We start from the raw sequence: 21,890 nt of genomic DNA, 5'->3' as shown, positions 1-21,890 counted from the left end.
ACCATTTAGGATTACCGCGACAAAAGACAAGAACATTTAAGACCTCCACAACCAAACAAAAACCTTAAACCCTAAACACATTACTATCACACACTTAAAGCTCATAGTAACCACAATTTGGATGGTCAAATTGACCAAATGAACTAACTTCAAAACTATTGACCTAAAAACCAAGCCATTCCTTAGGACCCTTTCCAGGGCTCAAAAAATGGAAAGAAATCTACATGGAGAATTTCGCCAAGCATTGCTTAATTGACAAGGAAGAAAAACCCCAATGAAGATGGAGGAGGAAATTGAAGTGAAAGGTGTGCTTTCTTCTTCTTCTTTTTCTTTCTTCTTCTTCTCCAAACTCAATTATTGGTTTGCTGGTTTACTCATGGCGGCTATGAACGTCCACATAGTTGACTCCTATGCTCCTCTTTTCGAGAGTGAAGAGGAGCAGCTCGAGGGACAGATCCAGGCATGGAACCTCACCTTCGCCTTTGTTTCCTCCATGGCTGTTAAGGCTGCTTGCTTGCTCCGAATCCCCGACATCTTGGCCAACCATGGACCTCGAGCTGCTCTTACTCTTCAAGAAATCGCATCTCGAATCAGTAGTAGCTCCTCCTCCTTGACTTCTCATCATGATCAGCCCGATTACCTCCATAGAATTCTCAGGTTCTTGTCCTCCCAGGGCTTCTTCTCCCTCACCACGCTCGAGAACTCGGAACCCACTTACTCCCTCACTCCCGTTTCCAAATGGCTGGTGCGCCGGCGCAGATGCTGCAGTTCCGATGATCCATCCTTCGGCCCCTTGGCTCTCGTGCAAACGAGCCCCGCCGCTATGGCTCCTTGGCACCATTTGTCAGAGTGCGTGCTGGACTATTAATGTCTGCACCACGACATTAATGTCTGATTTGTAGGCGTAGAGCACGTTGGAGGCGACATGTTCAACAGCATACCATCAACAGACGCCATCTTCATAAAGGTAAGCATTTCAAATTTTCATGGAGCTCCTCCAAAGAGGAGACATACAGATTTGGAGCATTAAAAAACTCAACAGATCAGGAATGGCTTGGCAGAGCATCATGCATAATTGGGACGATGAACGCTGCCTCAAGGTCCTGAAGAACTGTCGCAAAGCAATCTCTAATACTGGGAAAGTGATAATTGTGGAAGCAATTCTGGAGACAGACAAAGAGGGATCAGACCCATTCAACCAAATGAAGCTCACGTTGGACTTGCTCATGATAGCCCATAGCTCAGGGGGCAAGGAAAGAACAAAAGCACAATGGCAAGCTCTTCTGGCAGAGGCTGGTTTTCCAAGCTACAACTTCGTCCACCTTTCATCCCTTCACTCTGTCATAGAAGCTTTTCCATCCTGATGTCATCCCAACATCCATTACGTTAGAATTAACGCCCAACGAATCAATTATCTTATCGAATAACACGAAATTGACCATGTATGTGGTACGTGCTATAGTTGTTGTAGATGCATGTATGTATGATGCCCTCCATGTTTCAAGAGCAAGCTAGCTTGTATTAGTATATTGATGCAATTGTTTTCGAATCCAAATCCTATTGATGCATATGTCTTCCACTCCATAAAGAAGGGGCTGCCACACGGGCAACAAACAGGCAGTGGGGAGCACAATGAAGGACATACGTAGCATGTCACAGACTCTTTGGAAAACTAGATTTTGTAGTTAAACACTTCCGCATGTAAAGGCTATCAGTCTTCCATTGCAGGATACCCTTTTTCAGGATTATTTCGAACATAGTATCTGAGACATGATCGGAAGTTTACGGGAAGTGGAGCCTGAAGACAAGGACCTTTCTAAAGGACAACCTTGATTTAGAGCTCGAGAGAATTTACTTGGAAGTCTGGAGGATTGTGCACTTGAAGGAGGGGGGATCGGGTTTCGATAGGTGTACGAGAATTGTTGTTTGGTTGTAGACCTTGCCGGATGGAGGACGGGGTGAAGTAGAACCTAAGAGCTGTAGGTAGGACAGTTAGCAGGCTGGAGGACCGTTGGCCCAGACAGTTGGTTGGTTGTACAGCAACAAGGTGGGGAAGATTTAGGGTATGTTCGGCATGTTCAACTTGGCTCTTAATGAGGCTTGGTCAGCTAGATCAAGGCATATTCAGCCCTATATAAAGGGGCCCCAATGGGAGCCCAAAATAATCCAGTTAGTGCTCTCCATTGTAGCAGAGCTTCTGCAAGAAGAAGAGCACAGGTGAGGGGGGCTGAGAGAGCAGCTAGAGGAAAGGGAGGTGAGTGGATGTGAGGGGACTAAGCATGCAATTGTGAAGATGCGGGTGGGGGAATGAAGTTGAGAGGGGCAGTGAGTATAGACCATGAGGAGGGGTGGTGAGTAGAGGTGAGGGGCTAAGGGGAGGGAGATGTTGAGGGCAAGGTGGGGGGGTTAGACCACAAGGAGAGGGGAGGGCAAGGTGGGAGTGCTGAGAGAGCAGCCACGCGAGCAGAGGTATCTTGCCATGAGGAGAGAGAAGGTGAGGGATTAGCCACCAGAAGAGGGGATGTGAGGGAGCAACCATCAACAGACGCCCTCTTAATAAAGGTAAGCATTTCAAATTTTCATTGAGCTCCTCCAAAGAGGAGGCATACAGATTTGGAGCATTAAAAACTCAACAGAGGAATGGCTTGGTAGAGCATCATGCATAATTGGGACAATGAACGCTGCCTCAAGGTCCTGAAGAACTGTCACAAAGCAATCTCTAATACTGGGAATTTAGTGATAATTGTGGAAGCAATTCTGGAGACAAACAAAGAGGGATCAGACCCATTCAACCAAATGAAGCTCACGTTGGACTTGCTCATGATAGCCCATAGCTCAGGGGGCAGGAAAGAACAAAAGCATAATGGCAAGCTCTTCTGGCAGAGGCTAGTTTTGCAAGATACAACTTCATCCACCTTTCATCCCTTCACTCTGTCATAGAAACTTTTCCATCCTGATGTCATCCCAACATCCATTATGTTAGAGTTAACGCCCAATGAATTAATTATCTTATCGAATAACACGAAATTGACCATGTATGTGGTACGTGAATCTTTGGCTATAGTTCTTGTAGATGCATGTATGTATGATGCCCTCCATGTTTCAAGAGCAAGCTAGCTTGTATTAGTATATTCATGCAATTGTTTTCCACTCCAAAAGCTATCAACACCATTAGGATTGTGTGATTAATTAAAAATTGTAGATGTTCTCTCCAAGATTCCTTACATCTATTCACTTTCCCTATAATTAGAAATAAGGCACAAAGGCATTCTTAACACAAGAAATTGCATTGTTTGGAAAGAGTAATTATTCCATTGTGAATAATTTATTTACTTGTGGTGCCATAGAAAAATGTTCACATCCCCTTTGTGCCACCCACCTCTAATGCCATCTCGACCTTTTGCCCATGTCCCTTATTTGTGCCATCTCCTCCTTGCATTTGGTCACCCCTGTACTCCTTTCCTCACTCCACCCTATGCCTACTCCCTCCCAACACCTCCCACTTTTGTACTACTCCACTCACCCACCTCCTTAGTGCCATTGGTTGTTTGACCTCCCTCACTCTACCTACTCATGCCTCTCCATGGCACCCCCCCTTATGCCTCAACTCATCAATGATAAAGGTGGAGATTCTGGATAGAGTTAAGGAGGGAATAATATATATGAAGAGTGATGAGCACAAGGTAACATAAAACTCTACATTAATTTGAATGTATACATGAAGCTTTCTTCAACGTAGTTTTGGTATTTGTACTGTACAAAATTTTTAATATGGTACAATACATTTCATATGTACGTTACCTTTAATTCTTTAATAGTTGGGTGGGTCATGTGTGGTGTGTTTAAAAATGCAATTTCGTTATTAAAAAAAGGGTGTGGGGGTAGTTAAACAAGCGATTTTTATTGTGGGGGGTAGTCAATCTTTTTTAAAAGGACCTTTATACAAATTTTGGCTAACTAAGAGGGCCTACTACGCTTAGCCGGCACTGCCAAGCAGTAAGAGGTGACCTACAAAATAGATAACACACCCAAGACACAAGTTCCTAACAAAGTGTCATTTTTTGACACCACCATGCCAAGATCATGAAGCAAGCTTTTCATTTCCTCCAGCACTTTGAAGCCATTGCAAAGCACTCGACAAAAGACTAGGGGTTTCCAAGCTGGCCACACTATTAATAGCACCATGGCCCTTAGATAAGGCCAACAACACATCAATGTTGAAGGGAGATGACTGGTCTCCCTTAGAAGACATTTGCTTGCCTGAAGGGAGAACTACCCCTTTAATCCTACCTTTCTCAAATCCATCCTTTATCAAACTAAAGAGAGCCATAGTGAAGAGAGAAAACACCAATGGTGCCAGTGGACACTGTTGGAGAAGTAGGAAGGATTCAGCAAGTGAAGCAAAATGGAGAGTACTTTATTCATGAGAGCAATGCTCAATATATAGGCACAAGTTACATCCAGGAGTGACCTCACATGTGAGCTCAATAGAGCATCTAGATCCACAAATCACTCCATTGACTTCTCAAGCAAGCCCATGAATCTCTCAATCACACTAGAATCTTTTAGCACACCTACACTCACACAATCCTAGCATAGGACTCCTAGGCACACACCCATACATCAATTTGTCCTTCATTTCCCCCCACAAATTGATGACTTCATCCCTCAGCAGGAGTACATGGGATGCTCCATGGCTTGCCCACCATCATGTGGCAACACACATGGCCCCAACCTGTGACTCACTCCTAGGACTCTTGGTTTACAACTGGGAGATAGACAATGACTATGTATGGAAATCCCCATGAGTCCAACAAGGAAAAATCTCAAACAAAAGACTAACAATCATTTAAGGATGGACTATCCATCGCAGAGAACCATTATTGACCTCACACACAAACAACTTAGAAAACATATGGGTCATCACCCTTGTCAAAATTAACTTGGGTGGTGTAAGCAGTGAGAGCTTTAACATCCTCTGGTTCTTTTTCTTCTTCTGTCTCTGCTTCTTCCACAAGGTTTGCTGAACATCTCTTCTTTGCATAGCATTCTTTCTCAAAATGTCCAGGTTTTCCACAAAAGTTGCACTTCATCTTGCTCTTGCCTTTGAAGTTGCTTTTGGCTAAATATGCCCCATGTTCTTTGTAGTCATTCCTCTGTTTGATTTCCTTTCCTCTTCCAAGAGGAATGCCTCAATTTCCACCAAACTAATCTCTAGTATATTGGTGAGAGTGGTGACAATAGTGCCATATTCCTCAGTTAGGCTTCTGAGAGTAAGATAGCAATTACAATGTCTTCATCAAGATTAAACTTGATGCCAGATAACTGAGTCAGTATGCTCTTCATGGAATTTAAATGTGAAGAGATGGATTCTCCTCTATCCAATTTCAGATCAAAGAATTTGATGAGCAAGCTAAACTTGGAACATCTCCCCTGTGCTCCAAAGACATGCTCAAGATGAGTCCATGCAGCATGAGCAGTCTCACAGTCATCAATGCGGTGGATAAAAGAATCACTCAATCTAAGAGCAATCATGGCTAGTGCTTTTTCACCCTTAGGGAGCCATAAAGCTTCTCCTTCCCTAGTTGTTGATTTCTCTTCTTTTCGATTAGCCACATTCCAGATCCCCTTTTTCATGAGGATAAATTTCAGTTTGGTCTGCCAAGTATGAAAACCCTCTCCCTCAAACTTATCTATCTTGATTTTGGAGGCCATTTGGGAAGGTCTTACCAATTTAATGGTAGTGCCTAATCCCTTTACAAAAGATTAGTCTTTCTAAACAAAGAAATCACCTTCACCATATAAATGCAAATTGCTAGATAAAAATTCAGAAAAACCTAGTTTTTTGGCATATGCATAACCAGTTGGCTTCTCCCAAATCCTCTTAACTAGGGTCTTCTTTACCTTGTACTTTGTCCTTCTTGTAGTCTTCTTCAAGTGCTTAGCATTGGAAGGGCATTGAGAACTTGGCATTTTGACAAGAAATCAATGCCAATTGAACTTCAAACTGAAAGAGCAGTCTTTGAACTGTACTTTAACCCCACTTCATACCTTAAGCATCAACTTAGCATTTTTTGTACTTCAAACATTGTCAAAAAATGCTTGCAGAAAACAGAGCAACCTTGGAGGATCAAATTCAATTAGATGAGAGTAGCTCTTTGAGGGAATTTAATGTGCAATGAAAGGTCTATTGATGGAGAATAGCCAGTACCAAGCTTGAGCAAAAAAACGCGTCAGGATGCCATTGCCAGAAGCTTCATTGTTGTTGACTTGTTTTTTCGTTGATACGCCTTAGATACTTGATCATTTTCCTTCAAAATTCACCAACAGTTGGCTCATAAGGTCGCCTAATTTCATCTCAGAGTATTTGATGAATGGTGGCTCTAGCAGGCAGCATTACGTGAAATGGCACTGATTGTGAATAGAGTTGGCATGGGCTGTGGAAGCTTCTATCTTCTAATTCCTCCTAGCCAGGGGTTTGCCTCGTCATGGAGATGCTTGAGATCAAAGGGCGCGGAGAATGGTTTAGAGATGAAGGAGAACAAGCTTAAGGAAATTTCATGGGAAGAAAGGGGAGAAAAGCTTCAAAATCCTTCATTGTGAAGAAGATGATGACATGGCACTCAAGGAGGTCTCAAGGAGGGTGAAGCATGCTCTGATACCACACGTTGGAGTAGCAAGAAGGATTCAGCAAGTGAACCAAAATGGAGAGTACTTTATTCATGAGAGCAATGCCCAATATATAGGCACAAGTTACATCCAGGAGTGACCTCACATGTGAGCTTAGTAGAGCATCTAGATCCACAAATCACTCCATTGATTTCTCAATCAAGCCCATGAATCTCTCAATCACACTAGAACCTTCTAGCACACCTACACTCACACACTCCTAGCATAGGACTCCTAGGCACATACCCATATATCAATTTGTGTTTCAGACACCTCTGATGTACCAAACACCTAAGATCAAATTGGCCTTCTATCCCACCATCCCAGCACATTATTTTGCCAAGGAATTTCCAAAAAAATTCAAAACCATCGTGACAAATATCGATCCAAAACCCAAGTTCTCAAGGACTACATCAATAAAGTCCCATCCAATATGGTCCTAATCTTTATCAAAATCAAAGCCAAGTAAAATGCATCTCTGACCAAAGGTGCAGGCATACTCTAGAGCTGAAGAAACATTAAGGATATTTTCAAAAATCTTTCTGCTTTTAATGAAACCATTTTATTCTTTGCCAACTAGTTGCATGCAAATCCCCCAAATTCTTAGGGCGATGGCCTTTGTAACAAATGATGTCATATGAGGCATTTAGCATCATTATGGGCCTCTAGTCCCTCAACTTCAATCTACTTTGATGCTTCGGAAAGAAATTCATGAGACTTGCATTAACATCTGCCTAAGAAAGATAACCCCTTGTCCATTGTTGCATTAGCCATGTTCACTAGATCAAGTTTAGCATATGCTAGAATGCTACAAAAAAACTCTACTATAAAGCCATCTGAACCTGGGAAACAATCCTTCTAATGAGGCCAAGGGATTCCAAAGCTCATTAACCAAGAACCTTTAGAGGAGCTTTAACCTATCATACTATGAGACACATGCCTTAGTTGTAGCCAACCTTTCCTTGGATGAGATCTATCCCAACATCCACCGTCATGTTCCAATCACCCCTTAGTAACTAATTGTTACCAAACAAAGAAGATTAAAATCTTTCCAACAAGTGCACATACACTCACAACATGGGGAAGACAAACCCAGAAACATTGATTGCACCAATCAAACACACACCCTTATTATCCTTAAAATCCTCTTATAAACCATGCACTCTCTTAGACAACACAACAATACCTCCTTAGCCCCTCACTGGGCAATCTACCAACATAGAAAATCCAAGTTGTCTAAGTGAAAACTATGGGCTAGCCTCCTCACCACATTTGTATTTTTGGAGAAGCACCACAATAGGGGTTCTACTCTTAATCATAGATAAACATCTCTTTTGCTTAACCTTTCCACAATAGTCTCGTAGATTCCAGGATAATATATTAATGTTTACCACTCCACTAGCTCCCCTAACACCCAAATTAATGAGTGTTAGCTCCCCTAACACCCAAATTAATGGGGGAATGCCTTCATTGCATTGCACAAGAAATGGATGCACTTTGTTTTCTCTTGGGTGGTTCCTAGCAACCTCTTTAATCCTTTTTTATGCACCATGAGCAGGTGTTGACTTCAACAGGTGCCTTCTTGGCCTATGCCTTATCTTCAAAGACCCTCTTATGCTAGCATGGCTTCTTCACTTGAGCCATCTTTGCAAGGCTTCTTCACTTGCATCATCTTAGCATTCATCACATTAGTATGTTCCACAATATCTATTGAAGCCTCACCAACACCTCTCTTTCAAACAGTTGCACAAGATCTATTGGTTGAGAGACAAATAGTTTGGGACCTTCTTGTGTGTGTGGGGGATGGTACAATGGTGCCAAAAGTGGTGTTGGTGGGATGCCAAGGGGTGTGTATTTGTGGCATGAAGGGGTATGAGCCTCTTTATATCCACAATTATTCATGCAATGCAAACAAGAAATTATTCCTTCCATCTTCTCTCTTGTATCTTCCTCTCCAGATTGAGAGTCTCTCGTTTTTCCTTACCCCATAAGGGCCTTTGGCCCCTACACATTGATAGAGGGAAACATTTTGTGGCACAGGTGGTGAAGGAGATGATGACCTTCTATATGGTGATTCACAAAAAATCATTGTCTTACTACCCTCAAGCGAATAGCCAAGCGGGTTACCACATTACTGGTGAATAGGCATCGCATGGATTGGGATGAGAAGCTCCTTTCCGCAGTCTGCACATCATTCAAAGTTGCCACAAGTGTGACATCGTTCAAATTGGCATTTGGGATGGAGGCCATTCCGCCACTGGAATATGTTGTGCCAAGCCTCCGGATTGCGGTTGAAGACAGGCTACTTTTGCAGGAGTCCATGGAATTCCAACTCGATGTTCTAGAGTAGTTGAGGAAGATAGAATGGAAACTTATTACTTGACCCAAGTAGTTCAAGCTCAAAGGAAGAGAAGAGTGGACTTGGCATCAAAGAAGAAGTTTTCAAAGAAGGGGCAGCTGGTCCTACTCTTCAAGTCACATGGAGCACATGCCTGGGAAGCTCAAGATGCGTTGGTTGGGTCCCTTTTCGATCTTTGAGTATTTGTGGATTGACTTCTTTCTACTTGGTGGATCTGCAAGGATGGGTGTTACCACTGTCGGTGAACGAATTTCGACTATGGAGATTTCACCATGAAGGCCACCTTAAATGCTATTAACAGCCACACCCATGGGGCACGGTGCCACAGCCATGAAGTATGGTGAATAGATCTGGCCATATGGGTGTATGTCGGAGGAGTCACCCCGGTCATGGAGACGAGATGTCTTCGGGTTCCCCTAGCAGATCCGAATTTCACGAGGGACCACCTTCACATTCACACTCACCACCTTGTACACACTCAGGTCTGCATGTGCAGGTCTCTTTTGATGGATGCAGGGTGTTGATTAGTGCATCCTCTTCTCCAAGATCGATTTTTTGACAACCTACGAAATCTCTTTAGTTAGGGAAGGCCATCAGGAGGAGGTGGACCGATCGTTCAACTCGTAGAAGGTGGGCAAATGGTGGGCCAAGTTAAGTACACCAAGTTTTTGGGAAAGAAATCCGATGACCCCGATGCTCATGTCATGCAATTTGAGAAGGTGTGTGCGGTCAACAACCCGCCACCCATGGTGGCTCTCCAATAGGAGGTAGTGTTCGAATTGACCTTGGTAGGCAAGGCATCAAGGTGGCTTGTAGAGCATGTGGTGGACCATTTCACCACATATGATCCTCATATGATCTCGTCCGCATCGCATTCTTGAGACAGTTTTGTAAATAGAAAATGATACTACAAACTCTGGAAGGACTACGGCGGTTGGCTTAGGGAGATCAAGATGTGGAGGATTATGCAGCCCAATTTTGTCTACTTTTGCAACGTGTGCCTGTGGTGGATTGGCTTACCCAAGAAGTGCTGAATGATTACTTTATTTTGGGGTTGTCCCATGATTTGCAGATGGCATTGGCTACAATGGATCGAGTCCAAACGGGGCTCAAGTGGTCGTGGAACATGCGGTGCAAGTGGGAGAGACTCTGCACAGCAGAGTGGCCAAGAATCGCAAGTCCTCGAAAGCCAAAGCCAAGGAGAAATTGGTGAAATCGAAGAAGTCAGATGATAGTGATCAAGGTTCGGAGGACGGAAGAGATCCCTGAAAACAGAGAAGAAGACCCAAAAAGCCTCTAAAGGAGGAAAGGTCACTCTAGGGACTTCAGGTGATGGATCGACTAGCAAAGCATTGAAAGGATTATGGTGCACACACTGCCGTAATATGGGGCATTCAGTAATGGAGTGCACGCTCAAGGAGAAATGGTGTGCGATATGCATGACCAACACCCACAACACAACAGGCTGCCACTATAACGATCGCAGGCAATGCGCAATGGGCCAACTGCAGTGGCTAGTTTGTAGTGAGAGTAGGATTCAGGAGCATCCTACATGCAAGAGGAGCATCCGCAATCAACGGGCCAACAAGGCAATGGCCGCGGTTGCAGGGACGAATGCCCAAACGCTCAAGAGTGGGATCGTCAACAAGCAGAGCGATGTGGAGGATGATCCGTCGGTATACCCAGAAACTAGTATCATCACACATGCTGGTACAAAACTCTAAGGTGCGATCGCAAAGAAATGCGGCACAATACCGGATTGGCCAATAAGGATCAAGTGCGACGTCAGGTTTGGGATTTGGTGGCGGAAGAGACCCCTTTGATGATTAAGTCATCTAAGCTAGAAATGGTGACTGAGGTGTCATGCAAGGTACAGTTTGCAGATTTGGTTGCCCAATTGGAGCTAGAGATTGTCCAGGAAAATTTCAAACGTCATTTACCAGGGAATGGTCCAAAAGGTAGTCAAAGCAACTCCTCTGTTGGTGGCTCATCAAGCCAAGAGGTGGGCAACTTCTCCACAAAGGGAGCCGAAAATGGAATTCATTATGGAGGCACCTATATAGATTTGGCTTGGTAGGTTTCTCAACTTGGTACATGGATTCCATTGACAATTGCTACAATCCCTCAACAAGGAGTCAGAGCTAGAAGATGTTGGTGTATGCCAACCTAATTCTTCTCCGATACTAGTAGTTCCTCTCATGGATATGAGGATTTTGATGATTATGACCAAAGCACAAGGCTGGACGTTTGAGCAAGTTCTAGTGGACAGAAGTTCTGGAGTCAACATCGTCACCTTGAAGACATGCTAGGAAATGGGATGCATGTCATGGGAACCGGCGTCATTCCTAGTCAGCATGGCAGATCGGCATCGAGTTTGGCCACTAGGGATCTTACGAGGAGTAGTCTTGGAGGTGGCTAGCATCTCATTCGTCGTTTCCTTTGTGGTGCTGAATATGGAGGCTCTGACATCAGAATACAGTGTGCTCCTGGGTAGTAGGCCCTGGCTGTGCCAAGCGAAGGTCAAGTAGAATTGGGAGCATAATGTCATCTCTGTGTGGAGAGGCAAGAAGAAGGTGCGGGTTGCAATGGGAGTAGCGACGCCCTTGGCAGATGCAGTGCAACCCGTATTGGTAGAATCAATGAATATGGCGAATGGCCTAGACGATGATGAAGAAGAGGCATTCCTCAAAGCCAACCCGGATTCGGGATCCCTGTTTATGGTCGATGTGGAAGGCATTACGAAGCATTATCTTCACCATAATCTTTTGGCGGGCTCCATCAATGCAGTCCAGGATGAGGTTGCCGAGTAGCAACAAGCGGTAGCCGATATGGATTTGTGGGATCTTCTGCAACAGGTGTGGGAATTTGAGGAACAAATGAGTCAAATCGTGTTCAGGACATTCACTGAGCACTTGGAGCATCTACAAAAGCGCTTCCAGTGCTGTCGAGAGGTGTGTTTCAGTTTGAATCCCATGAAATATGTGTTCATAGTCCGTAGCACTTGGAGCATCTATGGAAGTGTTTCTAGCGCTATCAAGAGGTCTCTTTTAGTTTGAATCCCATGAAATGCACATTCGCAGTCTGTAGCGCGCGACTCGTGAGTCATGTCATCTCAGACGGAGGGAATTGTGGTCGATCCAGAAAAAGTGGCAGTGATCATGCAAGCACCTGCACCACCAACTCCTAAAGAGTGCCTACGGTTCCTAGGTTACATCTGATGGCATGGAAGACATTTGCGGTTTCTAGCTCACATGGCCATTCCCCATAATGCACTAGCTCATGTGGAGCCATTCTGCGTTGCTGTACTTAGTGAAACAATAAAATATTACTAGTCGATTGGCACATTGGGTGTTGTTGCTGCAAGAATATGATTTTGATGTCATTCATCTACCAAGATCTCAGCATGTGGTGGTCAACTACTTCTCAATTGGAGTCTTGGGAGATGCTAACTGGAGTGGAAGATTCTCTCATTCCTGACTACTAGGGTGATGCACAAGTAGCTAAATCGAGATCAAAGGAAACGATTGGCATTGCGAAGTTGATCTTTCGAAGCAGTGATAGGCCAATTGTATCAACAACATTTGATGGAGGCCTTGCTACGGTGTGTCCAGCCTCATGAGCAAGAGGCGGTTCTTATGGAGGCACATTGTGGGGTTTTGGGTGGCCCATTTGCAGAGGCGATAATGGCAAAGCAGGTTCTACAAGCATGCCTATGGTGGCCAACCATACAGACAATGGTTTGCAAAGAGTTGCGATCTCTATCATCGGTTGGGTCAACCCACAGATCGCGATTGGATGCCACTCAATCCCATCTTGCCACTTGAACCATTCTAGAAATGGGGTCTGGACTTCATGGTCCCATTCTGGCCGGCTGCGGCCCACATGCAAAATTGTTATATGCTTGTGGCAACCGATTATTGTACCAAATGGGTGGAGGCATGGGCTCTGCAAGATAACACCACAAATTCTGTTGCAAAATGCCTCTATCGAGATGTGTTCACATGGTTTGGGTGTCTGATCAAGCTGGTCACTGATAGGGGTACACACTTCGTCAACAAGGTCATTAAGTGAATGAATTCCTTATACATGGTGATCCGCAAGAAGTTTTCTCCCTACTACCTACAGGCTAATGGATTGGTGGAATCGACCAATCATACATTCAAGAGGATCATTTCGTTGCTAGTGAATGAGCACCACACAGATTGGGATGAAAAGTTGTTGCCCGCATTATGGGCCTACTATACATCCTTCAAGGTGGCAACTGGGTTGACCAAATAAACCAAACAAACTTGAAATAGAAGGGAAAAAAGGAGCTGCAGCAAGTCTTGTAGGTGTAGAGGGACAATGTAGGAGACTTTCAAGGCCCTTTGCAGAATAATTATACACGAGAGATTTTATAGAATGATTGAAGACTCCCATATTGAAGAAACTCAATTAAGAGATGAAACGATCCAAGATACATCCATGGGACAATAACATCCTTCATTTGAACCCTTAAAAAATGTCAATGATCGCAATGATGTGGGTGGAATGAGTTTAATATGCTCATTTTGTGGATCCAACTTCTGGAAAGTTGAGAAACATAATAAATCATCCATGGATACATGATTTGGAAAACCATGTTGCTTTAATGGAAGAGTAATATTGCGTAGAGTTAAAAGGCCTCTAGTTTCATTATGGAGACTATTGTGTGGTATTGATGGAAGAATCCAAGAATTAAAGGCTCTTATTCGACCTTACAATAGCATTCGTGCTTTCTCATAATTGGGAGCCAGGATTGATGAAAGTCTTTGCAGAAATGTGGGAGTATACATGTTCAAGATACATGGATCATTGTATCATCGCATTGGATCATTGATTCCATCTGTAAAAACACATGAACATCAATCCCAATTTCAGAATCCAATATTTGCACAAATATACATATACGATACTGAGTATGAATATCAAAATAGAATGTCCTTGATGCCAACATTGGACCCTTTGATATTAGAGGCATTGCAATGCATGATGCACAAAGTAAATCCTTATATTCATGTTTTTCAGAAAGTGAGGGATTTTTTGGAAGAAGAGCCTAATGAATCCTTGCAACTTATACTCTTGGCAAAAAGAGGCAATCATCAATATAATATTCCAAACAAGTAGTGAAATAGCTGTTCTTATTATGATTGGCAAAAATAATGAAACAACAAACCATCATGATATGGTTCTTTGAACACATGACAATGTTTTTGCATCATGTGTCAAATTTACACCCTTCATACATGGGCCTACATTATTCTCTCTTCTTCTCTTATGGAGATGATGGGTGGTACCCATAAATGGTTTTAAACAGATCAAATAGTTCAAAAATTTCACATGTATCCCAAATGCAATTCTACTCTGCAAGGCTCTAAGTTTGTCACAATAGTGGTGAAGGACTCTTATTAGCAGGAAGATTTCTACAACAATATATGATGCATAAGATAGTGTCGAACAATGTGGATTAAATTGGATCTACAATAATCCACAAAAACTTAGAGTTGAAATGTATAGAGGACTTCAATACATGACCTCAAGAGAAGAAAACTGTCTTCCTATCCTTGGGAGCACTATAAGGCATGAGCGGATAGTGTTACCTTCATCTTTTACTGGTGGACCAAGACAAATTCATCAATTATATTAGGATTCCATGGCTATAGTTAGATATGCTCGAAAACTCTGGCATTTGGGATGGAAGCAATCACACCGATCGAGCACGTAGTTCCTAGCTTGTGGATTGCGGTGGAGGATAGGCTTCTTTCGCAAGAGTCTATGGTGTTCCATCTGGATGTGCTACATCTTTTACTGGTGGACCAAGACAAATTCATCAATTATATTAGGATTCCATGGCTATAGTTAGATATGCTTGAAAACTCTGGCATTTGGGATGGAAGCAATCACACCGATCGAGCACGTAGTTCCTAGCTTGTGGATTGTGGTGGAGGATAGGCTTCTTTCGCAAGAGTCTATGGTGTTCCATCTGGATGTGCTAGATCAGCTAGATGATATGCAGATGGAAAGCTATTATCTTACTTTGGAGGTTCAAGAAAGGTGGAGTCAAAGGGGGGATTTGGCTTCAAAAAAGAAGCTGTTCGAATATAGGCAATTGGTGTTGCTGTTCAACAGCCGTCTCTAGGGCGGATGTCGGAGGAAGTTGAAGTTGCAGTGGTCGGGACCCCCTTCTAGATATTTCATGGGTGCCGGTCTACATCATTCTCTCTTGCGGATCTGCAAGGGCACATTCTTCCACATCCAGTTAATGGATTTCGACTACGTCATCATCATGATGGGAGTCTTCAATGCCCATTTCTAGTATCTAATGAGGCACACATTTCCTAGGTTGAGGTGGAGGTGGCGGAGCAATCATAGGAGGATATGTGGCAGTATGGTAAGATGCATGATGACAGAAGTGTTCTGCGAGGTCTTGTCCCAGCCACCATGAAACACTCTATCGTCAAGGAGGGGTATTGGTGATCGAGAATGCAATCTTTTGTCACTTTTCTGCATATACCTGTAGTACAAGTTGAGCACTTCTAAAGATGTTCAAGTTTCATGATCTTTATCGATGGAGTCTGGAGTCAGTTTGTTTGCAAGCAAAGACCTATACAATTAGTCCTAGGTCTTGTGGGATGGTCACAGTAGTAGAGCAATGACGAGTGCCCCTCCAATGCCTTGGGCATGAGCTTTAAAGGAGAAAATCCATGCAAAGACACATAGGGAAGAAGAAACAAGCTGTGAATTCAAAGATTGGGTATCCTTGCTTCCGGTCACAATCAGATCATCTACTTACAAAAGTGCAATAGTAATGTCTTCCCCTTGAACTTTGTAGTAGAGAGTATGAACTGCATTGGACTTCATGTATCCCAGATCAGCAAAATACTTGTCAATTCTGCTGTACCAACTTCTAGGTGCTTACTTTAAGCTGTAGAGACTTTTCTTAATATGGCAAACCTTATTCTCCTTTCCTGGTTCAACATAACCTGCTGGTTGTAGCATGTAGACTTCCTCCTCTAGATAACCATTGAGGAATGCATTCTTGACATCAAGCTGGTACACATTCCATCTGCTGAGTGTCACTAGTGATATCAAGAACTGTATGGAATCGATCTTTGCTACTGGAGCATAAGTCTCATCATAGTCTTGACCATATTGCTGTGCAAATCCTGTTGCAACTAGATTGGCTTTGTATCTTTGAATATCATGCCATTTGGATTGTACTTCACTTTGTATACCCATTTGTTTGCTATGGCCTTCTTTGCATAATTCCCAAGTATTATTCTTATAGAATGCATCCATTTCTTCATTCATAGCAGTTTGCCATTCTGGCTTGTCTACTTCATCTTCGAAGTACACTGGCTCTTCTATAGCCATGATGGTAGTCATAAGAGTATAGTTGGTGGTTTCAACCTGAATTGCTTTGCCTTTCTGAGCATATGTCAATCTGGCTGGTGGTCTGCTTTCCCTAGTAGACCGCGTCTGAGCTGTTGTGGCTCTGCTTGGGGTATTTTTGGCAATTCTTGCTCTTCTTCATCAACCTTTTATGTAGATGATTGTGAAGTCGATGCTTCTATCTCTTGTGTATTTGGGGTTTTCTATTCTGATTCCTCATCAAAGATTACATCTCTGGAGATAATGACCTTGCGGTTGATGGGATCATACAACTTGTATGCTTTGCTTTCTTCACTTGAGCCAACCATGATGCATTTGCGTGACTTCGCATCCAATTTACTGCGATGATCATCATGTATGTGGGCATATGCTATGCAACCAAATATGCGGAGATGCCCAATATGTGGCTTGTGTCCAGTGAATGCTTCATAAGGAGTCATACCCTGTATCGGTTTGGTAGGAAGCCGATTAAGCAAGTAGTTCACAGTGGCTATTGCTTCTGCCCAATACTGATTTGGAAGATGCTTCTCACTAAGCATTGCTGTCTGCTAAAGTTCCATTCTTCCTTTCAGCTCTTGCATTCTGCTGAGGAGTATCTGCACAAGTGAATTAACTTCGAATGCCGTGACTTCTGCAAAAGTTCATGAATGCTGAAGACATGTATTCACCTCCTCGATCTGATCTCATGACTTTGATCTTTCTGCCTGTCTGGTTTTCTACCATGGCTTTGAATTCTTGAAATCTGGAAAAGAGTTTAGATTTCTCTTTCAAAAAGTAGACCCAACAATATCTGTTGTAGTCATCGATGAAAGTCAAGTAGTAAAGTGAACCATTGATGCTGCGGTGGGCATAACCCCATACATCTATATGAATCAAATCAAGAATACCTCATGCTCGAGAGGTACTTTTATCGAAATTGGTTCACTTTTGTTTGCCAGAGCAGCATGCTTAAACTTTTCCAAGAAACTGTAGCTTCGGAATCCCGATTGCCATATTCTAGTTTCTGAGATCTAACAAGGACTTGAAATTGACATGACCATATCTCTTGTGCCATTTTGCAGATAGTGGCATTTGTTGCGGTTAAGCTAACATGGCATGCTTATTTGGTACTGTAGCTAGCATTCTGTATAAGCGTCCTTCCTTGACACCTTTTGCTAATAGCTGACATCTTTTGGATTTATCTCTGATAGTGCATTCATCTCTGTCGAAGATGACTCGGTAGTTGTGTTCCGTCATTTTACCTATTGACAAAAGGTTCTTGTTGAGCTTCGGAACATAGAGCACATCTTTTACCAATCCTTTCGTACCGATGAAATTGTTCATAGGGATAACACCTGTCCCTTGAACTGGATTTGGTGTATTATCTGTCGTGTAGATGACATTTTTCTGACCTTCTAATGGTTTCATCTCTATGAACCATTCCTAATGATTTGTCATGTGAGATGATGCATTGCTATCGATGTACCAAGGATCCTGTTCCACTTGGTCGACTTGATAGCTGAAATCCTCTTTGGGATTGTAATCAGTGTCTGGGTACACTGGATCAGTCTATTGCATTTCCTCATTTGCAAGAAACATATTTCCATGTTCATTTGCAATGACCGTGACTAGAATGTCCACCACGATGATTTCCTCTGCCACGAAAATTCCCTCGATTATTGCTGGATTGTCCACCTTGGTAGTACTGCTTCTTGTGGCAATCTCTTTCATAGTGTCCAAACTTGTGACAGTAGTTGCACCGGATGTTTGACACGTTGGTGGATGCATTCCCTCATCCTTCGTTGGAATGATGTCCTCTTTGTTGATTTTGATGTTGTTGAGGATGATGCTGATGCTGATTCTGACTTTGCTAATGATGACCACTTTTCTGGTATGATCTATCTCTGCTTGAAGCTGTGAATGCCTAATCATTAGAATGACCTTTACGTGCTTGAATGGCTTGCGTCCTGAATTCTTTACCAAGTAGGATTGACTAGAGCTCTTCTAGTGTCAGAATTTGCTGTTGGATGGCAATACTCTAGACTAGATTCTCGTATCCCTCTCCTAGTCCATTCACGATGACTTGAACCATTTTTGTGAGGTTCATAGTCTCTCCTGTTGCTGTGAGTTAATTGTTGTAGTCTTTTATCCGGATTACATAAGCATGACTGGTTTCGTTGTTGTTGCGAAAACTTTGGTTGATTTGGTTTCTCAGTGTGAGAATCCTGGATGTGTTCTTGGGCTCATAGAGAGCTGCGAACATATCCCATGCTTCTTTTGATGTCTTAACTGTGTTGAGATGTCCTAGCATGACATCTTGCACATTTTGCTTGATCAGATAATATGCGTACTTGTCTTTCTTATCCCATATTCTACCTGAGCTCGGCGGGCAATGGCAGGATCTGCTATAGGTGCAAAAACTGTTTGTGTAGCTGTAGATCCCGTTGTAGATCCCACTGCTGGTGCTGTGATTATAGGTGGAGTAGAGCTACTGGTGGCTGGATCGTCCAATGGTCTAGGTGTAGATCCATCGACATACTCCCATTTGTCGTGAAGTACAAGAATGGTCTCCATTCGATATTTCCATGTACCGTAATTGGAGTTGTCTAGCTATGCCTCCAAATTGAGGTTTTTAGTCGTAGACATGGTGCAAGAAATGTACTCAAAGTGTCGTGAAAATCTCTGTATAAATCAACTCTAAAACACTGATTGTACCAAGTGAAATCTGAGCTGTCGGTGAAGATAGAACTGCAATATATAAATTCCAATCTGTGTTACAAGGCTTGTGGCAAATGATGCCGGGAATAGCCAAGAGGCTTTACAAGGCTGAAATGATGTGCACAATTCCGTGAAATAGCCGAATAGGCTTTACAATGGTGGCATGTGTGTGTGAAATCAAATCATCTGCTATCTGCCCATTGGACAATCAACAATGCCTCTAAACACTTTGAAGTCTACTCACTGAACTGATGAACGTCATGTTTCAGGTAATGTGATGATGTGAAACCGTATGTGAGCGTATGGACTGACTTCTAGTAGGTACTAGTCGAGAATTTCGGGCATGGCTTAGATTGGCAACTTGGGGAGATTCAAAGCGTCCCCTCTATGGCGATCTAGTCTACTCTGATCTAGATCTATACCAAGCATCGATCGATGAAAGAACATCAAATAATTCATTTTCTTTTGTTCTTTTTAAGTGCTAGGTCAGATGCATCGATGTAGAGGTGGATGTGCATGTAGGAAGTGGTTTTGCCACGATGAAGCTCAAAAGTGAGTGATACTTACACCGAAATGTGTGTGTGATGTGATGAGCGCATAGAGCATGAAAAATTGAGCGACTTTCCTTTTTGGAGTGCCCTCATATTCTTCCTGGATTAAGAGATACGACTTGATCTAAGTGGAGGGGCAAAAGGAGTGCAATGGTGCTCAATGATGATGTGTCACTGTGAGTCACATGTAGTGATGATGTGGCATTGTGCCTAGCAAGAGGTGTGCCTGTGGAGCAATGTGCTGAGGTGGCAACTGTGTGCACTTGCAAGGTGCACAGTGTGCCTGGCAAGGGACTATGCCTACAGGGGTTAGTGTGCCACGTGACACTGATGATGTGGCAGGATGACAGCTGGCAAGTGAGTCAGCAATGATGTGGCAGGCGTTGACTGGTCCTGGTCAATGATGATATGGCTTGTTGAGGTGGCCTGATGACATTGCTATGCTGACATGGACAATGGCGTGGCTATGCTGATTGGACTGCTGACGTGACAGTCGACTGCCACATGGCAGATAAGGATGAGGTGGCACCTGATGAGCCAGTGATGACATGGCAACATGGATAGGGTGCCACATGGCTCATTTTTTACCAAAGCTTTGGTGAGGTGACCCTGGATGAGGATAAGACAAGCCACGTGTTTCATTGTGGGAATCTTTTGGCACTATCGAAATCTTTGGGAGATTCCAATGACGGAGATACTTCCGTCACTCATATCTGTTTGCTAGGACGTGCTGGAGGTGAGCTCATTAGCTGTGCTGCTATGGAAGTGTGTGGCGCTGGTGTCGTTTGCAATCTTGTGCTGAAGGAGGCTCGAGCGTCATTCATTTAGAGGAGTCGGGTCGAGACAAGAGCACAAGGCTAGTTGGGCGCTTGGAGCTTGAAGCTTGCTGAGGAGCGTTACGTCGATGGAGCGGTGCAGAGAGCTATGGCTCTACTGGCGAGCAGCCCGTTGGCTATGTGGCATCTGCCTCAGATTAGTCGACTAGGAGTCATTGAGTTTGCGCGCCAGTTGGATGGCTTTGCAAGAGCGGGTGGAGAGCAGCGTGGACGTCCGTCGACAGTTTGCATGCATTGTTGGAGAAGCGTGCATACGTTAAGGCATTGTAAAGAGCGTTTGGAGATCGTTTGGCGTTGCCCACACGGTTGGAGTTGCAAAAGCGTAGCAGCCCGTATCTGTGGCTAGCTGAAGCTACGTGGGGAGCTTAGTGGAGGAGCCTTGTTGCAGGAGATGCAGTTCGTTGGAGCGCTAGTAGTCGATGCCTTGTAGTAGGCTATGAGGCTTGTGAAAGGAGGCCCGTTGGTGCAGCCGTTGCAGAGGCTCTAGTAGGAGACGCTTGGTCGAGGCTCTCGAGATAAGGTAGATAAGGTAGCCCGTTGGCTCGCTTGGAGGCAGCTTTAGCTTAGTTGTTGTTGCTACAGTAGAGTAGTGTTGCTCATGCTGCATTTGCAGAGTCGTAGCTGTAGTTTGCTAGTTGAAGGAGTTTTGCTACATAGCCACTTGTAGATGTCACTGCTGCAGTCCACTGAAGGCAAGGCTCCTCCTAAAGCAGCTCGCCACCAAGGTTGTTCAAGTGAAGGGAATGGACTCTCTCTCGAGTATGAAAGGAATGGACTCTCTATCGAGTAGGATGAGCACATAACTCTCTCGTTCACTCTCAATGAAAAAACAAATCTCTCTCTCACACAAAGACAATCTCTTTCTGCAAAAAATATCTCAAAATCATGAACGGAAATTTCTCACAAGAATAGAATAACAAACAAGGAATGAATAAGGACTCTCTCCCTCCCAAGAAATCTCTCACTAATGGAATAGACGAAAATTTTCTTTTGGAATGAATGGAAATTTTCCCTCACGGAAGAGAAAACTCGATCTCAATCTCTCAATCACTATCTCACTCTCACAAGGAGGATGGCGCCTCACCGAAAGGCAAAACCATGCTCTGATACCATGACAAAATATGAAGAGGGGAGAGGAGAAGAGTGGAGATGAGGAGAGAGGGCACAGCTAGAGAGCACACCACAAATGACTAACTGTACACTAGATTTAGTTGAAAATGTAGAATATATACAAACCCATTTAGGGTTAGGGTTAGGGGATCTAACCCTTTTCTTTATAGCACTCTATTGGGTTAGTGTTATGCACATATGATCATATGATGGTGCTATGCACACGTGATCACATGATGTTGAGTGTGAACTCTCAAC

General features: G+C 43.5%; 2 protein-coding genes across 2 annotated transcripts; both read left to right on the top strand.

Moving 5' to 3' along the window:
- The first annotated feature begins 376 nt into the window (after positions 1-376).
- LOC147880270 (desmethylxanthohumol 6'-O-methyltransferase-like) lies at positions 377-868 on the top strand. The gene has a single exon (XM_087370392.1). It carries the CDS (start codon positions 377-379, stop codon positions 866-868), a length of 492 nt encoding a protein of 163 aa, XP_087226518.1.
- Positions 869-881: 13 nt separating this feature from the next.
- On the top strand, positions 882-1,549 carry LOC147880269 (putative scoulerine-9-O-methyltransferase OMT3B). Its single transcript, XM_087371134.1, has 2 exons — positions 882-967; positions 1,062-1,549. Exons 1-2 carry the CDS (start codon positions 926-928, stop codon positions 1,362-1,364), a joined length of 345 nt encoding a protein of 114 aa, XP_087227260.1. The 5' UTR covers positions 882-925; the 3' UTR covers positions 1,365-1,549.
- The last annotated feature ends 20,341 nt before the right edge of the window (positions 1,550-21,890 follow it).

The sequence above is a fragment of the Dipteris shenzhenensis genome, chromosome 32 (assembly GCF_047967505.1).
Source record: "Dipteris shenzhenensis isolate YYH24624 ecotype China chromosome 32, Dip_SZ_1.0, whole genome shotgun sequence".
Taxonomy (NCBI): Eukaryota; Viridiplantae; Streptophyta; class Polypodiopsida; order Gleicheniales; family Dipteridaceae; genus Dipteris; species Dipteris shenzhenensis.
This window is presented reverse-complemented; position numbering and strand designations above follow the sequence as displayed.